The sequence below is a fragment of the Rhamphochromis longiceps genome, linkage group LG5, assembly GCF_057381845.1.
Source record: "Rhamphochromis longiceps isolate RC_006_pf linkage group LG5, R_longiceps_female_GT1.1, whole genome shotgun sequence".
NCBI lineage: Eukaryota > Metazoa > Chordata > Actinopteri > Cichliformes > Cichlidae > Rhamphochromis > Rhamphochromis longiceps.
This window is the reverse complement of record NC_140561.1, coordinates 42,571,434-42,590,187: the sequence shown is the minus strand read 5'-3', so window position 1 is coordinate 42,590,187 and position 18,754 is coordinate 42,571,434. Positions and strand designations below refer to the sequence as shown.

Genomic DNA, 18,754 nt, shown 5'->3' with positions numbered 1-18,754 from the left:
CCTGGTTAAACCCTAACCCCCAGTTGAATATTTGTATATAATCCCTGCAGCTGTCAGACTCTATAACAGGGGTCACTAGCCTTTCTTAAAACTGAGAGGCATATGGTCACCTGCTCATCCCAGTGAGCTGAACTGGTGCTCAGCAAGTTTTCTGCTATTGTTGTGGTTCTGATGACTCAATTTCCTTTCTCCATCGCTCTCACTCATGTGTATGTGTGCCAATTATGCCTTGTGTTTTAGAGGTGGCCCTTCCTGCTTGCCACTGCCAGTTGCACCTGGGATGTTTAACTCACCTGTGAGAAGCTGGAGTACAACAGTTGTTTGACGCCTGGTTGTTAAACTGGAAATCGTTAGTAGAATTGGGTCTTCAATAAAAACATGTTTGTCGTCTTTGGCTTTTTGTTCCTTTCTGCGCAGGAAACCAGACCTTGCGAGTGAGTACCCTGACAAGGTTATTTGTAGAGAGAATGAAAGGAAGCTGTGTCTGAGCATCGAGTGGTAATTGTTTTAATGAAAAACAAACTATCAGGACAAAAACAATCAACCCGATCACTGATCAGTGAGATTTAATTCCACCAAGTAAAAACACTCCAAAGAAACGTTTGCTTCTCTCACTTCAGTTAATCATTTATTGAACAATAATCCAGTTATTGATCTGTGAATGAATGAACTAATGGATGTTAAATGTCAGTTACTAATTGTAATTATGCAGATCCCTTATACCACAGATGATTTTCCTTAAACTGAAAATTAGATAAAATTTCAGTTGTGCCTTCAAACACTTTCACGTTAACACACATGTTTATGTTTACACATTGTTTTTCATGTGGTCATGTGCTTTTGTGGACTGGGTTTCCCTAAAACAAACTTTGTGGTTGCATGTCATTGAAGACTTTGCTGATGCTGTCATAACCATGGAAACCACACTTCCTGCCAGCAACCCTGCAGCCAAAGGTTAGGGCATCTTGCAAACTTCCACCTATAGACAGAAAACATTGATCTTTTAAATTAATCAGTCCTCAGGTGTTACTGATTTATTTTATTTAAAAGTAAAGGGGAATTAAAGGGCATTACTATGTGTTAACAGACCTCTCTGCATTGAATCATATCTGTTATTAACCTCTGTCTCTCTTCCACAGCATGTCTTTATCCTGTCTTCCTTCTCTCACCCCAACCAATCACAGCAGATGGCCCCGCCCCTCACTGAGCCTTGTTCTGCCGGAGGTTTCTTCCTGTTAAAAGGGAGTTTTTCCTTCCCACTGTCGCCAAAGTGCTTGCTCATAGGGGGTCATAGGGGGTTTTTCTCTGTATGTATTATTGTAGGGTCTACCTTACAATATAAAACACCTTGAGACTGTTGTTGTGATTTGGTGCTGTATAAATCAAAGTTAATTAAAGGGAAGTTTAATTAACAGTTTTAATTTAATTAACAGTCTTATTGTGATGGTCCTGTGTTGAAATGTTTCCATCTCATCTTTTCCTCCGTGGGGTCATGGGAGCAGGTCACCGACTAATCAGAACGGTCGTGATTGGGTTCCTGGCTGCTCCAGTCTGCATGCCAAAATAGGACCCCAAGTCGCATAGCTTGTGGATAGAAAACTGTCTGTCCATGGGTGGATGAGGCATGTTGTATAAAGTTTTGAGTGCTCAAGTAGCGTAGAAAAGGATTATATAAGAGCCAATCCATGTACACTTACAACAACGGATATATGTTAAAACAGGTTTTGTTCTGGCGTGTATCAGGATCAGCACTTTATTAATAAAGCTATTTGCTACAGAATACTGAGGTTTTGCTGGCTTCCTGCTACATAGATGTTTAAAAGTCTCACCCTTGGACAGTGTGTAGATGACAGCAGCGTTGAAGGTGTCCCCAGCTCCAAGCGTATCAACGAGACTTTCAGGAGGAAATGCATCAGAATGAATGATCACACCATCAGGACCCAAAGCATCAGCTCCTTTTTCTGCCCAGGCACAGATCAGGATGGCCCTGAGGAAGGATGGCGTCATATTTTTATTTCTATGGTTGTTACTAATGTTACACTGCTGACCTGTGACCACTCACCCCTGTTTGACTCGACTGTAAAGTCCTTTCAGGGCAGCTTCAGCTGACTCAAACCCAAAATCACGAGCAACGTCCTTACTGACAAACACCTAAAGACATGAAACCGCGATGAATTTGCAACACGTGACAGAAAACATGCAATAACATTTTGTCTGATAGAGTGGGCAGTTTATGTTCTCCTGGTTCTGGCACAGAAGCTCTCACCACATCGCCATGAGGAAACAGCTGGTACAGCGGCTCTCTGGTCTTCTCTATCTCCACGGAAATGGTGATCTTCTGTTGCTGTGGCAACATGCTGTTATATCGCTCTACCTGCTGGATCATCTTCACCTGCTCCTCTGCGTTTCGGCCCTACAGGAGTTAAAGTGTGACAGCAAACAAACAAGATTTATGAGACAAAACAGTTTCCAGTGGGTTAGAGTGCGCTTTTGTTTAATGAATTAATCATCATTGATCAATTTCAAATTAATGTTGTTTTTTAAGTCTTCTGGTGAAAATATTGTTTCTAAATGAGCACAAACCTCTGAGGAGTGCAGGCTGGAAAGGTGTTAAGATGGTGACAGGTGTTTTCTGATTGGTTACTCATCATTAACAGGTTGTGTTTATGATCTTAATTTAAAATTCTGATTACCAATGTCAGTTTAATACTAGGTTGGGTTGGCTCGTTTACTGGACTTTACTCACCTCCCAGTGGATCCACTTGAACTGATGAAGGTGAACTTTTGAAAAATCCTCTGCTGTGACATCTGGAAGGTTCCTGACAGACAGGAATTGAGGTCAGAGCTTATGGTCCTTTAAAACAACCACTTCCATCTCTTCAAAACTCAGGTCAAACCATTTTTTCTGGATTCTCCCTGCATTTAGCAGATTCATGTTAACCTTCCTATCACATCATTATGACACCAAACCAGCAGGACTGGTAAACTGCTCTGCTGTATAAAATTCATGGAACAACCACAGAGCAGGTGCAGCCTATCAGACAGCAAGCTACTATACAGGGAGTGCAGAATTATTAGGCAAATGAGTATTTTGTCCACATCATCCTCTTCATGCATGTTGTCTTACTCCAAGCTGTATAGGCTCGAAAGCCTACTACCAATTAAGCATATTAGGTGATGTGCATCTCTGTAATGAGAAGGGGTGTGGTCTAATGACATCAACACCCTATATCAGGTGTGCATAATTATTAGGCAACGTCCTTTCCTTTGGCAAAATGGGTCAAAAGAAGGACTTGACAGGCTCAGAAAAGTCAAAAATAGTGAGATATCTTGCAGAGGGATGCAGCAGTCTCAAAATTGCAAAGCTGATCATCGAACAATCAAGCGTTTCATTCAAAATAGTCAACAGGGTCGCAAGAAGTGTGTGGAAAAACCAAGGCACCAAATAACTGCCCATGAACTGAGAAAAGTCAAGCGTGCAGCTGCCAAGATGCCACTTGCCACCAGTTTGGCCATATTTCAGAGCTGCAACATCACTGGAGTGCCCAAAAGCACAAGGTGTGCAATACTCAGAGACATGGCCAAGGTAAGAAAGGCTGAAAGACGACCACCACTGAACAAGACACACAAGCTGAAACGTCAAGACTGGGCCAAGAAATATCTCAAGACTGATTTTTCTAAGGTTTTATGGACTGATGAAATGAGAGTGAGTCTTGATGGGCCAGATGGATGGGCCCGTGGCTGGATTGGTAAAGGGCAGAGAGCTCCAGTCCGACTCAGACGCCAGCAAGGTGGAGGTGGAGTACTGGTTTGGGCTGGTATCATCAAAGATGAGCTTGTGGGGCCTTTTCGGGTTGAGGATGGACTCAAGCTCAACTCCCAGTCCTACTGCCAGTTTCTGGAAGACACCTTCTTCAAGCAGTGGTACAGGAAGAAGTCTGCATCCTTCAAGAAAAACATGATTTTCATGCAGGACAATGCTCCATCACACGCGTCCAAGTACTCCACAGCGTGGCTGCAAGAAAGGGTATAAAAGAAGAAGAACTAATGACATGGCCTCCTTGTTCACCTGATCTGAACCCCATTGAGAACCTGTGGTCCATCATAAAATGTGAGATTTACAAGGAAGGAAAACAGTACACCTCTCTGAACAGTGTCTGGGAGGCTGTGGTTGCTGCTGCACGCAATGTTGATGGTGAACAGATCAAAACACTGACAGAATCCATGGATGGCAGGCTTTTGAGTGTCCTTGCAAAGAAAGGTGGCTATATTGGTCGCTGATTTGTTTTTGTTTTGTTTTTGAATGTCAGAAATGTATATTTGTGAATGTGGAGATGTTATATTGGTTTCACTGGTAAAAATAAATAATTGAAATGGGTATATATTTGTTTTTTGTTAAGTTGCCTAATAATTATGCACAGTAATAGTCACCTGCACACACAGATATCCCCCTAAAATAGCTAAAACTAAAAACAAACTAAAAACTACTTCCTTTTTTTTTTTTTTTTTTTCTGCCTGTCCCATTTGGTTCTTTAGCCATCAGAATTGTTGTCTGAAGACCAACAAGGATACCCAATGGATTTACTTTGCCAAATGGATCATCGTGGCATTGCCGTATTGGTCCATTTGGTCAATCTTTGTTTTTATTATTTATTATATTTTATTTTCAGATGTTACAGACGGGACAGACATGAGTGAGGGATAGGAGAGGGAGAAAGAAAGAGGAAGGAAAGGAAAAACAGAAGGGGAGAGGGACAGTGAGAAAGGGGGGGAGAAAAAAAATAAAAATCTCCTGGATCACCTGTTGAGAGAAGAATAGAAAACAAGCAAAAAAGACAAAAAAAACAACAACAAAGCAACATACTAAACACTACAAACTAAAAACTACTTCCAAAAACATTCAGCTTTGATATTAATGAGTTTTTTGGGTTCATTGAGAACATGGTTGTTGTTCAATAATACAATTATTCCTCAAAAATACAACTTGCCTAATAATTCTGCACTCCCTGTAAAGCTGACTGTGTTGCCATCCACCAGTCAGTCAGAGAGGCCCCACCTTTATAATGCAAACTTTTAGTCTTAATACAGTTGAAACAGGTGAATTATAGAAACATCCTCCTATAGAGACTTTCAATTCAGTTTTATTCACATAGCGTCAAATCACGACAACAGTCGCCTGAAGGCGCTTTATATTGTAAGGTACACCCTACAATAATACATACAGAGAAAAATCCAGCAATCATATGACCCCCTATGAGCAAGCACTTTGGCGACAGTGGGAAGGAAAAACTCCCTTTTAACAGGAAGAAACCTCTGGCAGAACAAGGCTCAGGGAGGGGCGGGGCCATCTGCTGTGACCGGTTGGGGTGAGAGAAGGAAGACAGGATAAAGACATGCTGTGGAGGACAGACGGAGATTAATAACAGCAGCCTATGTCTATTGCAGCATAACTAAGGGAGGATTCAGGGTCACCTGGTCCAGCCCTAACTATATGCTTTAGCAAAAAGGAAGGTTTGAAGCCTAATCTTGAAAGTAGAGATAGTGTCTGTCTCCTGAATCCAAACTGGAAGCTGGTTCCACAGAAGAGGGGCCTGAAAACTGAAGGCTCTGCCTCCCATTCTACTTTTAAATACTGTAGGATTCAAGATTCAAGATTTTTATTTGCCATTTGTGCACAGGACCAACAGTCCATGCACATTGGAATTCTTGTGCAGAGCTCTCCAGGTCAAGTTACACTTTTTATAAGATAAAGACAAGATGTTTTTTTTCTTTGTTTCTTTTTCTTTTTGAGTGGGCTCACTTTGCTACTCTGATGGACTTCTGCAGTTCGTAGTGGGCTCTCTTATACTCCATCTGATCTCCTGCCTTGAAGGCCTCCCTCCTCTCCCTTATTTCCAGTTTAATGTCTCCATTAAGCCAGGGTTTTTGGCCTTGGAACCTGCGCACAGTCCTGGGAGGGGTACAAATACACGTACACCAGTTTATGTAGTCGCTTACAGTCTCTGTGTATTCGTGGATATTGTTAGCTGTTCCTTTGAAGATGCTCCAGTCTGTAGTCTCTAAGCAGCTCTGCCCAGCAGACTGGCTTTTGCACTGTCAGTCCAGGTATTAATAGGCCTGACTGTGACTGGTTTTGTCTTGAGCTTTTTGTTATATATGGGTTTTAGCCAGATTGCCAGGTGATTAAACTTTCTGAAATTAGGTTTTGGTTCAGCTGAGAAGGCATTTCTGATCTTGCTGTAACAGTGATCCAGTATTTTATTTCCTGTGGTGGGGAAGGTTACAAACTGATGTAGTTTAGGCATGTACACTGCACACAATGATGCACTGCAGTTCTCTGGGCAAATAGCAAGGCCTTTATCAAAGTCAGAAATTCCACATTTTCAGAGCAGGATTTTGAAATGATCTTACAGTCAGTACACCACGATTGTTTGATGAGGGCGGCCATTCCTCCGCCGCGTATCTTGCCACTGCCCGGAGCACTTCGCCCGCTCTGAAGACCCCGTAGCCATCTGGTGTTATCGGGTGTTCTCTCCCCCAGCCAGTATTTTGCAAAAACACAGTATGGAGCACTCCTGACGTTTGCGTGGAAATTCGAGCATGGAGTTTGTCTATTTTATTTTCCAAAGACTGAACATTGGCAAGGAGTATGACCGGGAGGGTTAACCTTCTTTTGCTAACCAAGCGCCTTCGGTCAGCTCCTCCACGTCTGCTGCACCTCCGCTTCTGCTTGTTGTTCCCAGGAGAGTCCCGCTCTAATGGCTGCACTGAGGTCTAGCAGAGAGGCGTGTAAGACTACAACTCTGCTTCCTGGTCCCAACTCTGGATAGTCATATTTTGGGGGGTTTAATAAATTTGGGCAGATTTCCAGAAATGAGAGCTGCTCCATCCAAAGTGGGATGGATGCCGTCTCTCCTAACAAGACCAGGTTTCCTCCAGAAGGTTTGCCAATTATCTATGAAGCCCACATCGTTTCTGGGACACCACTCAGACAACCAGCAATTTAAGGAGAACATGTGGCTAAACATGTCACTCCTGGTCTGATTGGGGAGGGGACCAGAGAAAACTACAGAGTCTGACATTGTTTTGGCAAAGTTGCGCACCGATTCAACATTGATTTTGGTGACCTCGGAATTACGTAAACGGGTGTCATTACTGCTGAAGTGAATTACAATTTTACTGAATTCATGTTTACATTTAGCCAGCAGTTTTAAATTTCCCTCAATGTTGCCTGCTCTGACCCCTGGAAGACAAAATAGACCGAAACAATTTTTGTATTTGCTGTAAACGTGTTTATATCTGCTGAGGGGAATGCTGGATTACAGGCAGAGGTGGATGGTGTGATAAACTTTCACTCTTGTACATTTACAATAATTTAAAGAGCTTGGAAAGAAAACCGTGTGGACTTCTTTACGTTTCTCAACACGTCTCACCTCTCATCCGAGATGCCTCTTCAGTTCTAAGAGCAATTGGTGATTTTTAAGACCTATTGGTAGTGTCCCTAAGAGGGTGATGGACCCACTGTTGATCATCTACGCAATCACATGAGCCAAGATGAAAAATGAGCATGGGTCACCATCAGCCAAGGTCTTGGGTGAATCCATTGTGAGACCTTGCCCCACCCTATCATGTCACAATAATGAATTCATTAGTTTTGTTGCAGGTCAGTTTCAAAATGTTGTCAAAATAAAAATACACTGAGAACTCAGCCTCTTTAAAAAAAAAGAAAAAAAAAAAGGCCTGTTGCCCTTACTGTTGCAGGCCAGAGTGAAAATAATCCCTAGTGTTAAAAAGCTGAGGAAACTTGGAGGACAAAAAAAGAACTGTTCAGAGAAGATGAACAGTATCTGAAAGTCACGTCCTTAAGTAAGGGGAAAAAAGCAAAGACCTGACAGATAATCTGGAACTTCAGCTGATCATCTACTGTCATTAAAGTCTCATTAGAAATGGTCTCAGTGGAAGGGCAACTGTCAGGAAATTATTCTCAATGAAGGAACACAGGAGGAATGGCCAAGGCATGAAAATTACATAAGAGCTGGACTGAAAATCAGAGGAACAGGTCTGATGGAGCGATGGATCCACATCATGGTCAGTATGTACGAGGAGGTCAGGAGGTCAGACAGTCAGAGTCTGCAACCATCTGAGGCACGAAGGAGGCTCTGTCATGGTTTCAGCTGCAGGTTAGTCAGTGGTGTTTCAGATCTTTGATAAACTGATGAGTTATAAACTTAGAAAAGTTCCATCAGAGACAGATGGAAGATGGCGTGGCCACGTCCGGACGCCTTCCTGACTGCTCCACACAGACTATGCACTTTTTTAGCTGCTTAATTATTTATTGCTTTGTTTTACATTCCAAAATCTTATGGTTTTATAGTTTACGACAGCAGATCGCTCCTCAACATCTGTAACAAGTTTGCACATGTAGTCTTAGATACTTTTAAACCCGATCTGTCCTGGCTGACCGAGATACTAAGCGGCGCGTGAAACAACAAAGGACAGGATGCTCACCCGAGTCGAAGAACAAAGCAGCGCTGGAGGAAATGTGCTGGCTCCATACAGGCGGGACTAAAAAGCTGTTTCACACCCGGCCTTTGGAAAGTCTGACCACAACGCCATCTTCCTCATTCCTTAGTATAAACAAAATATATGGAGGGATGAAGTAACCACGAAGAAGGTGAAACGCTGGTCTGCCCAATCAGAAGCTATGCTACAGGACGCACTCAACGACGTAGACTGGAACATGTTCAGAGCATGTGCAGTCAACATCAACGAGTTAACGGAAGTAGCAGTTAGCTTCGCTAGCATATTAGCGGAGGAGATCATCCCCCACTGCAAGAGTTGTGTCATTCCCGAACCAGAGACCATGGGTGGGCAGATCGAACTGCACAACAGTAAACACCAGGACTGCCACCTACAACACCGGTCTTACCACTGGGGATATGAGCGCCTACAAAGCTGCTTCATATGGTGTGCGGCACGTGGTGAGGGATGCCAAATGCTGGTAGCGGGAGCACGTGGAGTCTCGCTTTCACCAGGGCAACACAAGAATCATGTGGCATGGACTACGCACCATCACGGACTACAAAGCCATAGATACTGCACTGATCAACGCTGATTCTGCATTCACCAACGAGCCGAATGAGTTCTACACTCGTTTCGAGGTTTGCCAGGTGGCTAATGCTAACTACTGCCTGACAACTGAGGACGGTGACATCATCAGAGAGAGAAAGAGAGAGACCAGTGATCAGCATTGCGGAGCATCTGAGTGGGGCTGAAGAGCATGAACACAAGGAAAGCAGCGGGGCCAGACGGCATCACCGGCCGTCTGCTGTGCTGACCAGCTAGTAGGTGTGTTCACTTCCATCTTCAACGAGTTCCTGGCTAAGTCTGTGGTCCCCACATGCTTCAAGAGATCCACCATCATCCCTGTGCCCAAGAACAACAAGCCCTCATTCCTGAATGACTACCGGCCAGTTGCACTGACTTCGGTGGTTATGAAGGTGATCGAGAGGCTGCTGAAGAACATCATCTCCTCCTCCATCGCAGACACCACAGATCCGCTCCAGTTCGCCTACCGACCCAACAGATCCACAGAGGACGCCATCGCCCACGTCCTGCACACCACACTCAGCCACGTGGACAAGAAACAGGGTAACTATGTGAGAATGCTGTTCGTAGATTACAGTTCAGTGTTTAACACAATAGTACCCTGCAGACTGTTCAAAAAGCTGAGGGATCTGGGACTCAACAGTCGTATGAGTGCATGGGTGTTGGACTTCCTCACTGGCAGAACTCAGGTGGTGAGGGTGGGTAGGTGTGTCTCTGACAACATCACCATCAACACCAGAGCGTCACAGGGGCGTGTCCTCTCGCCACTGCTCTACTCCCACTTCAGACTGTGTGGCCACCCATGGCTCCAACACCATTGCGAAGTTTGCTGACGACACAGTGGTGTTGGGCGCCGTCTCCAACAACGATGAGGCGGCCTACATGGATGAAGTGAAGAATCTGGCATCGTGGTGCCAGGACAACCACCTCTAGCTCAACCAAGGAGCTGGTGTTGGACTTCAGGAGTCAGCACAGAGACCACAAGCCCATTATCATCAGGAGCTCCAGTGGAGAGGGTGCAGTCCTTCAAGTATCTTGGTGTCCACATCTCCTCAGACCTGACATGGTCTGCACACATTCAGGTCCAGTCCAAAAAGGCTAGGCAGCGCCTGTACCACCTACGACAACTGAAGGAGTTCAGAGCGGGGAGAGCCTTGCTTTCCCCGCCTCCTAGAGCCCGCATTTTTGGTGTACTGTAAGTTATCTTTTTCGCTTTATTAATATTTATAATGTTTTAACCTTCAGCCTTTCGGGTTGTGCCTACTATGCCTGGTGTATTATTGGTTAGTTATGTCACCCGCCTGTTAGTATATTTTATTTGTATTTTGTATTTGTATTTATTATTGCTCTAACTCTGTGAAGCACTTTGGCATACCTGTGGGTTTTTTAAATGTGCTATATAAATAAAATTGTACTGTATTGTACACAGGCGCTGTGGAGAGCATCCTCACAGAGAACATCACATCCTGGTATGGGAACCGCTTTGTCAAGGCCAAAAAGCTCTTCAGAGAGTGAGCCGTACGGCAAAACACTGCTGCAGGGCTGCTGTCCCCTCCTTACAGGACATTTACATGAGGAGATGCTGGTCCAGAGCAGCTCAGATACTGAAGGACTCGTCCCATCCCAGGAACAGTTCCAACTTCTGCAATCAGGCAGAAGGTTCCACACCATCCAGGCAAAAACAGAGAGACTCAAGAGGAGCTTCTTTCCCCAGGCCATCCTGGTGTTAAATCAGGACATGCCCCCCCACTCACAGCATCCATAAGTGACTGAGACAGGACTTTTTCTTACCATATCCTCATATCATGCCTGATCTTTCTTGCCACACTACGGCACAAGACACATCAGCATCCCTCTCGCACAATGTACATTCTCAGTTTTTCAACTTAAATTTCCAGATTGTTTTATTTTATTTAAATTTACTTAATTATATAATTCACTCAATAATAATAGATTGGATTTATATAGCGCTTTTCAAGGCACCCAAAGCGCTTTACAATGCCACTATTCATTCACTCACTGGTGGAGGCAGCTACAGTTGTAGCCACAGCTGCCCTGGGGCAGACTGACAGAAGCGAGGCTGCCATATCGCACCATCGGCCCCTCTGGCCATCACCAGTAGGCAAGTAGGGTAAAGAGTCTTGCCCAAGGACACAACAACCAGGACAGAGAGCCCGGGGATCGAACCGGCGACCTTCCGGTTACAGAGACGCTTCCAAACCCCCTGAGCCATGGTCGCCCCATTTACTGCATGTAAGGTCTTCCTTGCACATATTTACTTACTGTGTATAATGTTTTCTTTTTGCACAGCCCAGGAGCGTTTTCAGGACACATTTCACTGTGTGTTGTACTTGTATAATTATGCATGTGACAAATAAAGAATCTTGAATCTTGATCCAGCATGCAGTAATATCTGCCCAAACACACTGGCAGTGCAATAAAATGGATACCTGGATAGGAAAACTCACAGTGGAATCGTGGCTATGTTTGCACAGTTTTCAATAAATCACTCCACTCATTTCGTATTTTCCTACAACAATGTAAAAAAATTTCACCATTAAACCATGAATATCTCTTATATTCAGGCCTTTGTCCCTCAGTGCCCACCAGTGTTGGTCGAGTTACTTGAAAAAAGTAATCAGTAACTAATTACTGATTACTTCCCCAAAAAAGTAATCCTGTTACTTTACTGATTACTTATTTTCAAAAGTAATTAATTACTTAGTTACTTTTTAAAAACACGATTTACAACCTGAATAGGTAATAAGGCGATAGATCTTTCAGCCCAATTCTACTTTCTGCCTAATCCATCATATAAAATGTAATCAAATGGAAAAGGCTCTTTTTAAAATTTGTTTTATTAGTTTTAATCTTTTAACTTTATGCATCAAGCAAAGATTTAATTATCTGCAACATTCTCTGACTGGAAGAAATTTGTTTAACATTTAAACCTATTTTCTGCACATTCCAGCACATAAAATAATTTTTTTTTTTGTGTTTACACTCAGTCTTTCAAATAGGTGCAAGTAAAAAGTGGGGTAGGCGGATGTTTGCCCTGGTGCAGGTGTGTCTCAGCGGTCAGTGGAAGAATCCGCGAGTTTGTCTGTGAATTTCCTTCCCATTCACTGGTAGCGTACTCAGTGCTTGCTCGGATGTTTAGGGTTTTTTTTCGCTGTAAAAAGAAGTTTCTTCCCACGCAGTGAACAGCAGAAGCTAATGTTTTTGTCACTTTTTACAGAATTAAACTCAAAGTAAGGTCAGTACTTCCACGCTTTAAATGCTGCGCGGTCATACTCGCTCCCAGACTCGATATATTATCCATTCTTGATCTGCACACAGCTGTTGCCACGAACGTCGCACTCGCTTACATCATTGTCATGAGACACCCTCGCAAAAAAATCACGGTTTTAGTAACACAGTAACGTGGGGTGCTTACGGGAAAGTAACGGTAATCTAATTACCTTTTTTGCAATAGTAATCCCTTACTTTACTCGTTACTTGAAAAAAGTAATCGAATTACAGTAACGCGCTACTGCCCATCTCTGGTGCCCACTGTAGAAAAGCATACTTTGGTGTTTATTGCAACAAGACGCCATATTAGGCTTCAAGTGTGATCAACAACACCTGCACAGTTTTGCTTATCTTTGCTTATTCTATTTATAGTGGAAGAAAACCCATACAGATTGACTTTTGATTAATAAACTTGTTTATACTTTGGGAGAAATTAAATAATTTATGATGAATTATCCCTAGAAACCACTGCAGAGCTAACAGAAAAGTTTGTGACAAGGCTCAGCGAGAAAAAGGAAGCTGCTTTATAAACAGTTTACCTGCCTGAAGGTTTTACTGACTGCTTCACGCTTTTCTTTTGCTCACCTAACATTCGATGTGGATATCTCAACCAGGACGTTTTTTAACAGAAACTGGAAATGAATGAGCTACAGTGGTTGTTGAGGTCAAAACGAAAAGAATACCAACATCATCAGTTTCCTCTACGCGACCTTCACACAAACTGCTCTAGTTAACTCCTTTAAAGAGTTTGGTCCACTTTTTCCAACTTCGCCTCTGACCTGATAAAAAGTCATCTGTTATTCACCTCATCTGATTGGTGGAGCCATTGCTCTGCAGTGGCTCATGTGCCCAGTTGTCATTAGACCAGATTTAGGCTGACATTTAGGTTTTCATGCTTCCTGATGACAGATTCTCTAAACTCATCAGTGTATTTGTTTCATCCACCTTCAGCAGCCAATGGATGGAGCTTAGAGTCTGAGAGGGCGTGGTGCAATCCAATCAGTAAAGCTTCACCTGAACCACTGATGGGTTTGTTCAGGTGACCAGAAAGAGAATCAAAAGAAACGGGAAAGATTCTGCAGAATTTTATTTAAAAATGTATTTTTGACAAAGGGAAGACTGATTATTTCACTGCGGTGCTGATTAGCCGGGCATAATGTCAGAAATAACACACTGATCAAACAGGCTGGAAGAAAACCTCGATCATTGTAATAATCATTATTAATTAATATCTAACGTGAGCTGTGAAAATCGCAGCTCTTCGACGACCTGATGCCTTACGTATCGGAGAGAACGACGGTTCGAGTTCCAGTGGATGGACAAACCACACAACAAGCACATGGAGTTTGACCTTCGACCTGCAAAACCACCGCTGACACATCGATGTCCCGCTGCGAGAAGTCAGCCATGATGAAACTGACAGAAAGACAGACAGGAAAGATCATGTCCCCTCGAAAATAAAACTCTGGCAGAAACCCGAACTCTGACTGGCAGAAGGGGAGGGGCGGAGCTCCTCTATGATGACCCTGAAACAGATGCCGTTAGTGACACAAACACACCTGTTCATGTGCAGGATAGTGCGACTTCCTGTGCTGGTGTTGCTGATGACCATGGAGGCTGGAAGGAAGCACTGAGGGTGCTCAGACAGCAGAGACACATCGATGCAGTACTTCTGAAAATCTTCCAAAATAAAACTACAGACAGGTAACTGTTTACACTGACTTGGCTTCCTGAAACACAGATCCTCCACATGGCAGACAGAAAAATTAAAGTCAGAGGTGGTAACAAGTATGTTAGTAATGCACTTTCTGACTGGATGTTAAATAAAGATGATAAATCTCCTGTTTTTAGTGCTCAGGTGAAACTGCTGGTGAACAAAGAGCTGCCTTTTTTTTACCCTTTGAAGAGCACTTTGTAAATGTGAGCACCAGAGGAGTTTCCCCCTTTGTACTTCACCACAGCTTCAAACATCAAGAACCATCTCCACACCTTTAACCTGCTCTGATGTGGTATTGCTGTCACCCTGCCAGGCTGGCAGCATGGACGCCTAGGTCTGTTAACGTGATAATTTCAGAATCAGGCATCGTAAGATTTTAAAATTCATATCTCGCGTGCATTTGCTAAAATTCTCTAACAAGTTTGAATCTCAGGTTAAGGTAAGAGGTCCAGTTTCCTCATGAATGTAAAAAGAAGGGAAGTCACTTTCAAACTGATGCCACTGGTGCAGTTATTAAACATTGTGAACACTTTCCAGTCTCACCGACTTGATATCGAGGTTAAAGTATGAGGTGAAGTTTAATGAATTTTGTCAATGCAATAAGAAGGAATCAACTTCGAATTTTTTAATTTTCATCACACAAACACCAAATTAAAGACTGGTGGCTGCCAGTATCATTTTTCTTTATACTGCTAAAAATTAAAGCAATACTTTTTAATCAGAATACAGTCAGTTAAACAACTGAGCAGATAAATATCCCAGATAAGTAGCAGAAAGTCTTTTATTTCAGTAGGTTGATAATGTTCATTTCTGTGTATGTGTGTGTAGAATCTCCAAAATACCACAGTTTCAGTAAAAAACTGTGGTATTAACAGTCTGGATTCTGCCCTCAAACATTGATGACTGTGTATTTCTTGTATTTCTGAACAAATGGATTTATTGATGAGCATTTGAAAAGGACTCACTTGGCCACAGGACCAGCTGACAAGGAGCCCATGAAGGCACAGGGCGCTCCGAGCAGCGACAGCACTGTGCATGAGTTTGAAGCATTTCCTCCCCGCTGCCAACGCTGCGACAGACATCTGTAGGTACAAAGTAATGACATCATCCATCAGAGGGGCAATCATTAATTTTCAATACTGATAGAATAGAATAAGAATAAGAATAGAATTCAACTTTGTTGTCATTGCACATGCACAGGTACAGGGCAACGAAATGCAGTTTGCATCCATCCAGAAGTGCTTTAGTGATATAGATATATTACAATATATATTAGCAATAATATAGATATGTAAGTATATTACAGAAATGGGTCTATTATGGTATGTTATAATGTACATGGTATGAAGTATGTTATGAATATTCTATAACTATAAGTATGTACAGGCTGTAGTGAGTACAAACTATGTACAGGCTATGAACAGGATATAAATATGAAAAACTATACAGAATATGAAATAAATAACTTTACAGAAATCTGAGATATACAGCTATACAGAAATGTGAACTATGTAAGTTATAAACAGTTGTAGGATTAAAAATTATCGTATGTACAGAATGATTATTTACACAGAGCTACACAGTAGTGCAGTTAAGGTAAGTGAGGGTGTGGATAATTTCTACAGAGGCTATATAAAGTGCTAGTGGTTGTGAGTGGTGGTTCAGTCCATGTTATTATTGTGTGTTTGAGGGTACAGTTGTCCATTGTGTGTGTATGTAGGTGGTTGTGTGTGTGTGTATGGTCAGTCCATGAGTTTAACGTGGGTCAGATGTCAGGAGGCAGAGTTCAGGAGTCTGACAGCTGTGGGGAAGAAGCTGTTCCGGTACCTGATGGTCTTAGTCTGATGGCAGGAGTGATGAAAGGCTTCATGGAGTCAAACATTACACACAGAAACAAAAAGAAGCTGCTAACGTTAAAGTCAAAGGAGTGTGTTTCTCATCGCCAATGAGAAACAAGCACCAGTGCATCACAAACAAAGTCATTGTGGCAGAGCAGTGGGTTCACAATGTCAGGGGAGCCTCACACACACAGCTGTTCCCCAAGGCCTAATCATGTCGTCCCTATGAGTAGGATCTCAGAGAAGTGAGGTGTGTGCTATACAGGAGAAGTGAGGAGCACTGAGCTGGAGAGAGTGGGGCTGAAAAGCCTGCCACTCAGTATGCTGTATGCTGTTTTACACATATAAAAACGTTCATGTGCTGGAGAAACTGTCAGCCTGCAATCCTTGCTACAGTTATCGACCACACTTAAAAGCAAAGGGTTGGGGGACAGCTGGGTCATAGTCAGGTTAGTGCCAGGGCCTCAGCCAGGAAAACTTAGATAATAGAAGATCAGTCCGCTTGGCCTCATTCACACGAGTGAAGAGAACAGGAGAACCAGTGATGCTAATGTCCTCATGTTAGGAGAGAGGTAAAAGATGAATTCTCTTCTTCAGATTAGTGACACCCCTGTTTGTGGGGTTAGGGCTTGTTGCAGCACCAAGGAGATGCATTTACATCATATTCTGGCTTTTTCATTTTTAAAATAAAAAAATAAATGGAGTATCAAATGTCGATAGTGTTGCACTGAAATCTGTTACGTAATGAAAGTGTGACCTTTGCCCACACGTTGACCTAAAAAAACTGCCAACCCCGACACCTAAACATCACCAAAACCTCTTACCCGTAAACCCCTAATCCTGACTGTATACAATGTCACAGTAAATCAATTTTTAGAGATCCACTTCTCTAAACAGCTGGTTCAACATAAGCTGTACCAACCTGGAGAGTTAGCTTGCATATTAACATATTAACCTGCTCTCAGCTTTAGCCTGCATACTAACCTGCTGTCAGAATTGGCCTGCAGGCTAACCTGCTATCAGCTTTAGCCTGCAGGCTAACCTGCTGTCAGAATTAGCCTTGATGCTAACCTGTCAGAGTTAGCGTGCATACTAACCTGCTGTCAGCTTTAGCCTGCAGGCTAACCTGCTGTCAGCTTTAGCCTGCAGCTTAACCTGCTGTGAGAGTTAGCCTGGATGCTAACCTGCTGTCAGTGTCTTCTTCAGGGTATTTGTTCACCACATTGATGATGTCGAGACACACCAACCCCACACACAGAATCTTCTTCTGCTGTTCCATGCTGGTCCACACAATGACAGACACACACACTCTCTGTGATCCGAGGGTGTTAGAAACGCACACTCAGGTGGACTTTGAAACACTTCCTCCCATGATTCCCTCAGAGTAGTGATGCGCGAATTATGAACGAATCGTTCAATACTCGAGAATCACTTTACTGACTCATGAATCATGATTCACAAGCCCAACTGACTCACTGACTCATCCCTGTTGCTGTTAGCAGCAATGTATCTAGCTTATAATTAAAACTGTGGAGAAAAACACAACATCCAGTATCTTAACAAAAAATTTTCTGCTCTGAACTGGAAGAAAAAACCCTGAGTAGAAGCTCACATCAAGAAAATAGCTCCTCGGTTCACAGTAGCATCGCTCTGCTAACATGCTAACAGCACATTTGAGCTACTCACCCCCTCCCTTCCTGTGCCGAATCGTAAGCGTAAGCGAATCACTCAGGACTCACTAACCCCCTCCCTCCTGGCTCACAGCTTCTTCTTCTTCTTGGTTGGCAACCAATGTTAAGGCGCATTAACGCCCCCTGGCTCACATTTCAGTGGACATTTAGATGAGAAAATATATATTTAACGCATTTAAGGAAAATACTAATAAAATAAAAATAAACAAAATAAATGTTTATTTAGCAATTTTGATAGGAAATTGCTTAATTTTAGAAATGTTTTTGCTCTTTTTTTCTCTATAAAATAGTTGTTTTCTTTTAGAATCATTCATCTTAGCAGTAGGATTTACATGAAAAGAGAAACAAATTAAGTTTGAGTGAAAATGTACATTTTTTGCACTCTCTGGTCAACTGACTCAGTGAATCAAATGACTCAAAAAACACGATTCACTTTGGTGAGTGACTCATTAAAACTCGATTCAGTAAAAAGAATCAAATTTACCATCACTACCTCAGAGTGAAGTCACAGCAACAAACTGCGGCTGTATCCCAATTCAGGGTCTGCAGCCTTAAAGTACGCAGCCTTAACGGTCCTCAAGGGGCGTACTCAAAGACCGCTAAGGCCGGAAGTGCGAGGCTTGTGAAATGGGACGGTCTAGCCTTTGTCGCGCTGCCCAGGTTGCCTAGCAACCATGATACAAACCACTGGAAACGTTTCATACAGCTTTGTTTGACAGAAATGAAGGAGAACACATTTTGTTCATTTGTTTCTACATGAACTCTGTGTGATTTATTGAGTATCTGAGGCTGAGACCACAGGACTGTAAAACATGATTGTTGGGCTTCATTTCTGTACTGAACAGTCATTTTAAACTTCACAATGGTGTTGGAGCCATGGGTGGCCACACAGTCTGAAGTGTAGAGGGAGTAGAGCTGAGGGATGAGGGTTTGCTGTTCTTGGGCACAGGGATGATGGTGGATCTTTTGAAGCATGTGGGGACCACAGACTTCGCCAGGGACTCGTTGAAGATGTAAGTGAACACACCTGCTAGCTGGTCAGCACAGCAGCGCAGCAGACGGCCGGTGATGCCGTCTGGCCCCGCCGCTTTCCTTGTGTTCACTCTCCT

At 43.0% G+C, this 18,754-nt stretch overlaps 2 protein-coding genes across 6 annotated transcripts in view; one reads left to right on the top strand and one right to left on the bottom strand.

The window, feature by feature from the left end:
- pltp (phospholipid transfer protein) overlaps positions 1-540 on the top strand; it is a 35,230-nt gene extending 34,690 nt beyond the window's left edge. For all 3 annotated transcript variants that reach the window (XR_014911836.1, XR_014911837.1, XR_014911835.1), the window contains exon 16: positions 241-540. The gene's annotated coding sequence lies outside the window, so the exon portion shown is untranslated. The remainder of the gene's footprint in view (positions 1-240) is intronic.
- khk (ketohexokinase) lies at positions 413-18,161 on the bottom strand. Of its 3 annotated transcripts, XM_085407762.1 has the most exons (9): positions 17,139-18,161; positions 15,082-15,198; positions 13,959-14,093; positions 13,681-13,815; positions 2,747-2,819; positions 2,267-2,413; positions 2,063-2,151; positions 1,830-1,987; positions 413-979 (listed from the first exon to the last, which is right to left on the bottom strand). In XM_085407762.1, the coding sequence occupies exons 1-9, from the start codon at positions 17,231-17,233 to the stop codon at positions 858-860; spliced, it is 1,071 nt and encodes a 356-aa protein (XP_085263888.1). In that variant the 5' UTR covers positions 17,234-18,161; the 3' UTR covers positions 413-857. The 3 variants fall into 3 exon arrangements, with proteins under 3 accessions (XP_085263888.1, XP_085263890.1, XP_085263889.1); XM_085407764.1 differs by lacking the exon at positions 13,959-14,093 and having other exon boundaries at positions 17,139-18,158; XM_085407763.1 differs by lacking the exon at positions 13,681-13,815 and having other exon boundaries at positions 17,139-18,157.
- Between the last annotated feature and the right edge of the window lie 593 nt (positions 18,162-18,754).